Source organism: Phaenicophaeus curvirostris, chromosome 22 (assembly GCF_032191515.1).
Source record: "Phaenicophaeus curvirostris isolate KB17595 chromosome 22, BPBGC_Pcur_1.0, whole genome shotgun sequence".
Lineage (NCBI taxonomy): Eukaryota > Metazoa > Chordata > Aves > Cuculiformes > Cuculidae > Phaenicophaeus > Phaenicophaeus curvirostris.
Window position 1 is genome coordinate 3182242 of NC_091413.1, and position 9906 is coordinate 3192147.

Consider the following 9906-nt stretch of genomic DNA (forward strand, 5'->3'; position numbering starts at 1 on the left):
TGCTCTCCAACAAGGGATGCTGCACTTAGCCAGGAGAAGCTGGCAGAGGCTCATCCAGGAAAATAATTCATTTAAAAGCAATAATCCGAACCAACCTAGTCCTGCCCATTATTAATAATTCATAGCAGGAGATCCACTCCTGGACCAGATGGTTGAACAAGGCAAGGTTTGCTTCACCAGCCACTGATCCTTTCCATACATAAGCTGGAAGCCTGATCTCTGCAGCCACAAGGTCAAGGACATGATTCATGCCCCATCAAGGGTAACATGCACATATCAGCCTGGCCAGAGGAACCCCCTGCTACTCCCAGGCAGCATCATTAAAGCTGACAGACTCCAGCATCATCCAAGGTGACAGTTCTCCCGGAGATATCGCAACTTGCAACAAAATCTTAGCAGGGAAACATATCAAGGGAGAAGAAAACGGTTCTAAAAAAGAGAAAAGCTTTGAAGAGAACATTAAATGTCTGGAAACCCTGAACCAGGTAAGGTTGCACAGCTAAAGAGAGCACCATCCATCCATGAGGGAGGCTCTGAACAGTGGCACAGGAGCCTAAAACTGGGGTAGGGGGAAACAGGGGGGTTGGGTGAAGGAAAGAAGGGGGTCTTTGGCTCTGACGAGGCGCTGGTGCCTTGGGAAGACGACAGGCAGAGTAGATAACACTGTGTAGATATGTCAAAGGCAATTCATATTCTTATAAACGACTAAAGAGAACCATTGCATTAGTAGACTGGGTTTGCTAAAATACATGGGAGGATCTGGCATTAGAAGTCCATTTCCTTTTACTCATCCAAATTTCAGGAACTAAAATAAGTCCTGGCCACAGTAGTCCCACTGTCTTTTCTTCTGCTGCCAGTGGTTCTAGAGCAGCCTCCCTGGACCTCAGCACACAACCACAAGGCAAGCTCTCTCCAGTGACACACTCTCTGCAGCAAGCAGCCCAAAACTCTCACATCAGAGGGAAGAACCAGCCCTAAAATTAATCTTAAGTGCACATTGGACACTATATCCACTCCTAGAAGGTCAGAAATCCTCCTCCAGCAATTCTGCTGCAGGGGGAACATGAGCCAGAGCCGAGTCGGTGAGTTGCGTGTGTTAGGAACAGCTCAGAGAGCTGCCTGAGGTTTCAGCTTGGAGCAAGGGCGGCTGCAGTGCATGGGTATCGCTGTGACCACAGGCATCTCTGACCTGGCATGCTCAGAGCATGCTTTACAACGCTCTCCATCAGCATCTCCCCTCCTAGCGCAGCCTGAGTGCCCAGTCACCTGCATTCTCCAGCTGTCTCCACCACCCAAAGAGCCCTTCAGTGCCCCGTGCCAAGCACCAAAGCAGTCAGGGAGGTGGTGGCTCAGAGATAAGGGGGCTCTTGATCCCCTCTCTCTGAAACAGGCATGCAAGTACATACTTCAAGAGCTCGGTTCTGAAGGGAAGGCAAGGGGCAGAGAAAGGATGCTCACAGACAGACAGGTCTCTCTCACCCTTTGGGGACACCGGGGCTAGCGTGAAGGCAGACAGTTGGTCACACAACAGCTTCTGTGCCTGAGCAGATACAGAGCAGATACTATTCCACTCTAGGACAAACCATTTTCAGGCTGGATGGAGCTTTGAGCGCCCCTGATCCAAAGAGAGGTGTCACTACCCATGGTAGGGAGGTTAGAAATGGACTATCTTTAAGGTCCCTTCCAACCCAAACTATTCTATTCTATGATTTTTATTATCTGCAACTGCAGCTCACTGGCCTCTGCCCTGCACAGCCCTTAAGTGTGTTGTGTTGCCCTACAGGCTGCTTTGAGACCATCCAGACAGACTCTTACTCTTTGCTAAACAGCTCCATCCCATTACTCAGCAACTACAGACAACACACACAACAATCTGACACAGCAAAGCTCAAATAAGAGGGTAAAAAAAAACGTTGGGAGCTAGGGAGAGTGAAGATCTCATGATCCTTAATCAATCTTGTAATTTTCTGAAGCCTTAACTCCAGAATTTCAGGGGGGTGAGCTCAGCACTAATCTCAGTGCCAAGAGGCATGAAGGTCCACAATGATCTTGAGCTGAACTCCCGCACCCTGTCCCTGCCACAACTTGGAGCAGGAGCTACAGGTGCTGGAGTGAGGGAGCAGGACTATCCCCATCACCACAGGAGCAAACAGGCTGCTGTGAGACCCTCCTCCTCAGCATAAAATTCACCTGTCGAGCAGAAAAAGGGAATTAGTTCAGCGCTGCAGTACTCTACGGGTGTAAATGAAGGTTAAGAACAAAAGTTTACGAGTGTATTTTATTCTCAGACCCTCCTACTTCTCACACCTTCTCCTGAAGGTGTAATATTTACCCACCTTGGAGAAGGACTCTGAACATGATGGGTCTCAGCCCCCATGCAGCTCAGCAGGTCCTGTGAATCAGCCAACAGCTGCTCTATTTTATGGAGGCAAGCTCTGTTCTCCTGCACACCCACGATCAAAAGCCATCCCAGGTATAAACACCACAGCGACAACTCCTCTAGGGAAGCTGCACATGCCTAAGCTGCTCCTAGATGTGGAGAGGTCAGCTGGAGACGTTGTACCCACATGCCCTCACACTCCTTTGTCTTCCAGGAGTCAGCTCCCCTTGGGCCAGTGCTAAGCGATGCCACAACAACCAAAGGACAAGCAGTAACTTATACATGAGCTCCCATTAGTCCACACTCACTACTGGGCAGAGGTAAGAAAAGGAGCCGAAGAGGCAGAGCCTTCAAAGCCATTTGTGCAGCCTATTTCAGCCCAAGAAGGCTCTTGATCATGGAGTGCAGAGACAGGACAAGAGGGAATGGTTGTAAGCTGAAAGAGGAAAGATTGAGATGACTCTTCTTAGGAAGAAATGCTTTCCTGTGAAGGTGGGGAGGTTGCCCAGAGCAGTGGTGGCTGCCCCATCCCTGGAGGTGTCCAACACCAGGTTGGATGGGGCTTGGAGCCCCTGATCCAGAGGGAGGTGTCCCTGCTCATGGCAGGGGGGTTGGAACAGGCTGATCTTTAAGTTCTCTTCCAACACAAACCATTCTATGACTCTAAGCAGCCTGCGTGAAAAACTGTTCAGTTGTACACAGCCCCATCAGCACGAGCTCTTTTCTTGAGCGAGATGGCAGTCAACCAGCAAGCAGAGGGAGATTCGGATGGCAAGGGGGGGTGGCTGTGACAGGCTGCTTTCCCACCCTCTGTTCTTGCAAGAATCCCAGCATTGACACCCAGGCAACTGCTGCACCACATGCAGGAGCTCTACAGAAAGCCGGGCTGGGGCCACCTGCAAGCACAGCACCTCAGGTGAGCCACGGAGGCAGGGAGCTAAGGAGCACAGCTTCAGTGCTTCCTCACCCAGGACCAGCTGTTTCATAGGAGCACAACTCCCTGTGGTTGTGCTTCTCGCCACAGTCAAGTTAAGACACCTTCCTGGAGCCCCACCTCCCCTTCCTTCAGCAGCAGCCTCCAGGGCAGGAGCTCACTGCAAGGAGGTGAGGTGCACAGGCAACCAGGGCAAAACCCCAGCAACACAAAGGAGACAAAAGGAAAAAAAAAATAATAAGCCAGGCAGGCAGAGAGCACAGCCTGAGGCTTGTGCTGAAAGGTAGCAGCCGGGCATTTTCACAGCTAGGTCTAAGGGGTGGGGAGAAAAAGGCTAAAGCCCTACCCCTTCTTCTGGAGCAGATGGTAATTTGAGTTAATTAGTATGGCTGCTCTAGTCATGCACCTCTGAGCCAGGCCACAGCAACATCAGAGTCCACCAGCTTCTCCCCACCCTTATCCTTCATAATGAATGGACGTGGAGGCACCAAAGCCCAAGCAATTACCTGTAGGGCATCCCATTCATCATCACACACAATTAAGACTTTGTCACTGGTGACTCACCGGCTCCATCGGGGTTGGGAGAAGAAAAGGGAAAGAGAGAAAAAAAATTAGGCTGGAACCTAGTTCCAAGAGGTCCCTTCCCTATAGCAGAACTCACTCTTTTGCCAGCAAGCACATAAAACACTGGATTAAGACTGTTTTACAAGACTCCTGGCAGCTACAGGGAGGCAGAGTAAGAACAGTGAAGACTTTATTTTAAGCAGATCCTTGCAAGGGTATATTGCAAGTGTAGTATAAAATCAGAATGTAAAAAGGATTTTCCAGTGTGCTGTGGGGGTCCATCCCAAGGCAGGGAAAGGGACCACCTGGATCGTGCTCAGGAATTCCTGCCAGGAAGATGCTTTCAGAAACACCAGCCTTGGTCTTGTAAAGGAAGATAAGAAGTTGGAACATACTCTCCTCAGGAAGACAGCTGTCACTCTAAACAGAAGAGTTGCCACTGGGTTTTGGGAGTCCTTAAAGATGAAGAACACCAGCTAAGCATCAGCTCTGCTTGCAGCTCCCCTTTCCCTAGGAGTTAGCAGAGCACTAAACCCACCTTCCCCAGCAACTACCACATCCAGCCCTGGCTGAGCACAGCCCCTGTAGCTCCCCAAAATATAGGCTCTATTGTTTGGAACAGGATCCACATCCTTTTCAACACTTCCTATAGCACGTATAGGACCTGTACATGTCCTATAAATAGGAGCTTTCTCCATAAATATCAGGTCAGAGCAGAATAAGGCACAGAGACTCAAAAGCAGGAAGGGACGATGCCAAGAGGGGCTGTAAATAGGATGAGGGGCAGCACCGCAAGCTTGGGAAGAAGAGCAAGCACGGAGCAAGCACAGCACCCCTGTTCCTATGTCAAATCCCTCAGTAAAGAAGCACATCAAACCACATTCAGAATCAATTTGGGGAGTTCTGTCAGCCTGTTTTTCTTTATTATTCATTTAATCTATGAATTTAGGAATGGTTGGACTCGATGATCCGGTGGGTCTCTTCCAACCTGGTGATTCTATGATTCTATGAATGGCTGGTAGCTAAGGAAGGGTGTTTAGCATTAACTTCACATTTCTTCCGAGCTGTAATGTGCTTATCTTCACCTATCAAAGGCTTCAGCTGGGAGGGTTTAGAGTTTAACCAGGAGGAACAATACCCTCACGCAGAACCCTCAGATATTCACACGCCTGCTGCCTCGCAGACCACCCAGCACCAGCAACACTCACCCTTTTGGGTGTGGGCTCTAGGAAACTCCTACCCCACACTTGGCCCTCGCCTATCCTCTTCAGATAAAGAGGAACCTGACTAGAGATAACTGTGGTATTTGGAGGTAACCCCGGGGCCTAAGGAACAGTTACCGGAATAGGACAGCGAGGAAGCAGACGTGTGTTTTCTCACCTGCAAGATCCTTTCATCATCCTGGCTCTCGCTCTGGCTCTGCAGGGCACCTGGGTTGGCAGTGAGAGCCAGTGGTCTGGTTTAACACCCAAACTGCCCCTTTTTTGGAATCTAGGTGCTTGGTAAAAAAAAAAAACAAACCAACCCAAAATGCAAATATGTCTAACCCTGCGACCCAGCAGCAGCAGAAACCACAGCGATCTCAATACTCAAAGAGGCCAGCAGCTGCTGCAAAGCTACACATCTACAAATCACGAGTGTTATGCCCTGCTAAGTCACAGCTAGGAGGGATTTACCCGCTTTCAGGTCCTTAAGATCCCCCAAGCCCCATTTTAAAGCTTTTTTTTCCACTAAACACACTGTTAGAAGTTACATAGAAGAGACTGACTCGTAGGTAAAGGGACTGAAGAGCCCCTGTTGTGAGAAAACTCCTTAATATCACAGAATGACCTGGAGAGGTGAGGTGAGATGAGATGGGATAGGCATCTCCACTCAGGGCAGGAGAGGTTTTTCTCCTTTCACTTTCTTTTACGAGACTCCAAGGCTGGGAAGGTATCTTGGGGGCAGGTCCTGGCCTTCAGGTTCCGTTATGACACAAGCAATCAGCAGAAGCAAAAATCCACAGTTAAATCCAAAGGAGCACAAGCCGCCTGCACAGGGAAAAGAGGGCAAGAGCCTCTCTCCCCAAGCTGAGCAATGCAAACCGTGTTTCAAATAAAGCCACCACCTGCAGACCAGGTTCTTCCCCACACATTGCTCCCTCGCTGCTCTTACTTGGACTTGATTGCAGCCTTTCCAAGGCAGAGCTGCTGAGCAAGCAGGTTCACCACCACAGGAGCCCAAGCAAAACGGTTTTCCCGGCCCGGAGTCTTGCTCTGATGCAGCAAGACGATGATTCGATGATTTTGATGCTAGCCAGACACCTTGCAGAGCGTCCGCAGCAGGAGGAAAGAGCCCCATTTCTTAGCTGAGCATTTCTGCCTCATCACTAGCCCCCCTGGACCACCTCCTGCCTCCTTGCCCCAGCCAACATCCATCCCACCATATGCGCCCCGGCTGCTCCCAGCAGCTTATTAGTTTTCATGGTAGCACCCAAGATGTGCCAGACACTTTGCAAACATACGGTCCCTGCACCAGCCTGGAGGGTCTGTGATCTAATTTAGAAGAGGAAGGCACAGATTGTACCGCACAGCATCGCAAGGTTGAGCGAGAACGAAGCGGTGGGCACCAGCTGGACAGGCAGGAGCTGTTGAAATAGTTTATTAGTGGGTTGAGAGATGCTCCAGAACAGAGGGCAATGATATAAAGTTAACCTTCCACTCCCACCATCACCCCAGGCTCCGCTTCCCACTAACCACAGGCAGGAACCACAGTGCTTTTTAAGGATGAGCAGAAAAGGAAAAGAGCAATGCAAGCAGAGAGTCCTCCCAAAGTGAGGTCGCTGCCCCAGGAAGGGTTAAAACCATCCAGCACGTTTTCTGACAACCAGGCGGATGGTATTTCAGGTTGCTCAGTACTTCACCATCTCTCAGCTTAGGGGGGGGGGAGGAAAAAAAAAAAAAAAAACATAGCCAGAGGCCAGATTCATAGTTAAACAATAGCTTGAGCTGAAGGAACTCCGAGATGCTGCGAAAGTAAACAGGGAGCTACACGCAAAACACCCGAGCGGCTCCCAACACCTCAACCCTCCCAGGGCAGAAAGTTGGGAGGCAGCTCAGCCTGATGGAAAGGAGAGAAATGCCCATAAAAAGCAAACCTTGCAAGATGCACCCCCCCCTCCACAGCAGGGAGAGCCTCCGCAGTCTAAAAATACATAATTACACACCGAAGCTGCAGCGGATACAATAAAAAACACATGTAGCCCGTTCGGGGGAGGCTGAAAGTTTCCTCCCCCCCTTCTCCTCCTCCTCCTCCTCCTCCTTACCTTGCAGGAGTAGGTGTGGTGCACGGGGTCCACGTTCATGATCTCCTCCACCGTGCCCGTCAGGACCACGTTGGCTTCCTCCTCCCTGCGCTCCAGCTCCCGCTCGGGGCAAGTGGCCAGCGCCAGCCCCAAGCCCAGCAAGCCCAGCAGAGCCACTCGCCCTCCCATCGCCCCCCAGCCCCGCGCCGAACCCCGAGGGTGCGGGGAACAAAGCGGCTCCGCTCGCCCGAGCAGGGCTACTTTTGTTCGAGGAGGTGAAAGAGAGCGAGGGGAGGGGAGAGCAGGAAGAAAAATCCCAGGAGGAGGAGGAGATATCGCTCTCAAACCCCCCCCCTCCACCTCCTCCTCCTCCTCCTCTGCCTTGCCCCCCTGTAAGAAAGCCCCGCAGATTTGCATGCAATCTGAATTGCTGATAAGGAGAAGAGAGGAGAGGGGAGGGAAGGAGGCAGCCAGCCCTGCTGCCGCCTCTTATTGCGGAGCTGCCGAGGACGCCACCCCCAGGAAAGGGAGCTCGCATCAGGTTAATGGATAATCAGCGCGCCGACGTGAGGAGACTTTTAAAGGTGTAGGGACCCGCTGGCGAGCGGCTCCCTGCCTCGCCAGCCCCTTCCCGGGGTCGCCCATCCCGCCGCCTGCATCCCTAGGGATGCTCAGGGATGCAGGGCTCCCCCCCCGCCTCGGTCCCGCAGCCTTGCGAGCTCAGGAGGAGGCTCCCCCGCTCCCCTCCTTGTCCCCCTCACTTCACGTTTTGCACATCAAGGCTGCTCCCGTTTTCCCTCTGGGGGAAACTGAGGCCCCGGGCAGCTGGGGAGCCCTGCTCAGAGCTCCCACGACTCCTCCATCCCGATAAAAAACGAGTCTCCCACGCCTGGTCCATCACCGGCTGCTGCGTTACCAAGGGGGGAGATGATGCTCAGGGCTTCCCACACCTTTGGGAAGGGATGGGATGGCCTGTGCCTGCCCCTGGAGCACCGTGACCTCCTGCCCTGGCTTCCTCCAGGGACTGGATGGCAATTTTTCCAGATGTCATGTGCAATCACGGCAAATATAAAATGAAAAGTTAAGTGGCACCAGGGGAGGGATATTGTTTCTCCCCTCCATAAATTAGCCATCCCCCAGAGGCGTTTTACAAGGCTGTTTTACTTGATGGCCCTAAACAAGCCGTGTCTGTGACCTAGGGCCAAGGGGGTGGATTACCTATCGCAGGGTGAAGTTTAACCACCCCACATCTTTCTCTGATGAGCATATTGCCATATGCAGCAGCATCCTCCAAGTCCATCCTCTTAACTTTTGAGCAGTGCTCTTTGTGCTATTTGCACTGTTTTCCGCTAAAATTGTGTGCGTGCCAGTCCTTTTTCTCTCCCCTGGAACAGAAAGAGAAATGAAGTACAAGATAGGAATAAATGAATCTTACTGAGTGCTCAAAATGCTGTCCAAGCCTACTTTCTGCCCCGAAGAGGATGAAATACCAGGGATGGCATAAATCTGTCTGGAGATATCAGAACTACTGGGGTTTTTACAGGGAAGGCATACTGTGCATCTTCTCTCTTTAACCAGGCACTGGGCATTTCCACAGTGACTTCTGGTAAACCTCACGCCCTCTGCCAGTTCCCCTTATGCCCAAAGCTTCCATTTCTAACCCGTAAATCCAAGTTTTCTGCTCGGCACCGAGGGAGGGCTGCCTGTTCACAACTACGCAGGATTTAATGACCTCAGTGGGGACTTCAGTGATGTGATTTTCAGAAGAAAGTGGCCCACAACATACTCAGGTCTGCAGGGAACCTGGCAGGGCTTAACCTTCCTAAACCCACCCGTCTCCTGTAGAAACCCCAGAAGGAACAGGTCCTGTGCTCTCCCTTGTTGAGGACGAGGTGGTGCAAAGGGGTTCAAAGCAAGATACACAATGCATAGGGCCACAAAAATTATCCAAGAGCTGAAGCACCTTGCATACAGGCCAGGCTGGGAGAGTTGGGGTTGTTCAGCCCGGAGAAGAGAAGGCTCCAGGGAGACCTTAGAGCAGCTTCCAGTGCTGAAAGGGGCTCCAGGAAAGCTGGGGAGGGGCTCCTGATCAGGGAGGGCAGGGATAGGATGAGGGGAATGGATTTAAGGTGAAAAGGGGGAGATTGAAATGAGATATTAAGAATAATTTTTTCCACAGGCTGCCCCGAGCAGCAGTGGCTGCTCCATCCCTGGAGATGTTCAAGGCCAGGTTGGATGAGGCTTGGAACCCGTGGTCCAGTGGGAGGTGTCCATGGCAGGGGGTAGAATTGGATGGGCTTTAAAGTCCCTTCCAACCTAAATCATTCTGTGATTCTATGTCTGATTTTCTGCCTGCACCAACAGAAAAACTTCGCTGAAATATACGGTTTCTGGCTGAGGGGCAAGGGAGCAGCGTTCAGCTGCAGTGGGGAGACTCCGTCACAAGCCAAGAGCAATGTAGAGTCCAGGCTCTGCAGTCGTCACTGTTAAACAGCAGAGGTTTAACACAAAGGACTCCATTATTACATTGCTGCTATTATAAACCCAAGCAATCAGCTAAAAATATTTCCGTGCCTGGCAGATTATTTTTGCTATTTAAATTATTAATTTTTATTGTATTCCTCGAGCGCTGCTCGAGTGTAAATCACAGAAACAACCTCAGATCAACGTGGAAGAAACCAGCTCTAATATTCTGCGCCCACACTTTGCAAAGAGGAGAGGGGAAGAATTATTTACGTGGTGTTT

General features: G+C 51.2%; 1 protein-coding gene across 1 annotated transcript in view; it reads right to left on the reverse strand.

Moving 5' to 3' along the window:
• Positions 1–7408, reverse strand: part of AGRN (agrin) — a 122054-nt gene extending 114646 nt beyond the window's left edge. Inside the window, exon 1 of the mRNA XM_069874668.1 lies at positions 7183–7408. Coding sequence (XP_069730769.1) covers positions 7183–7350 — 168 coding nt within the window. The 5' untranslated portion in view covers positions 7351–7408. The remainder of the gene's footprint in view (positions 1–7182) is intronic.
• Between the last annotated feature and the right edge of the window lie 2498 nt (positions 7409–9906).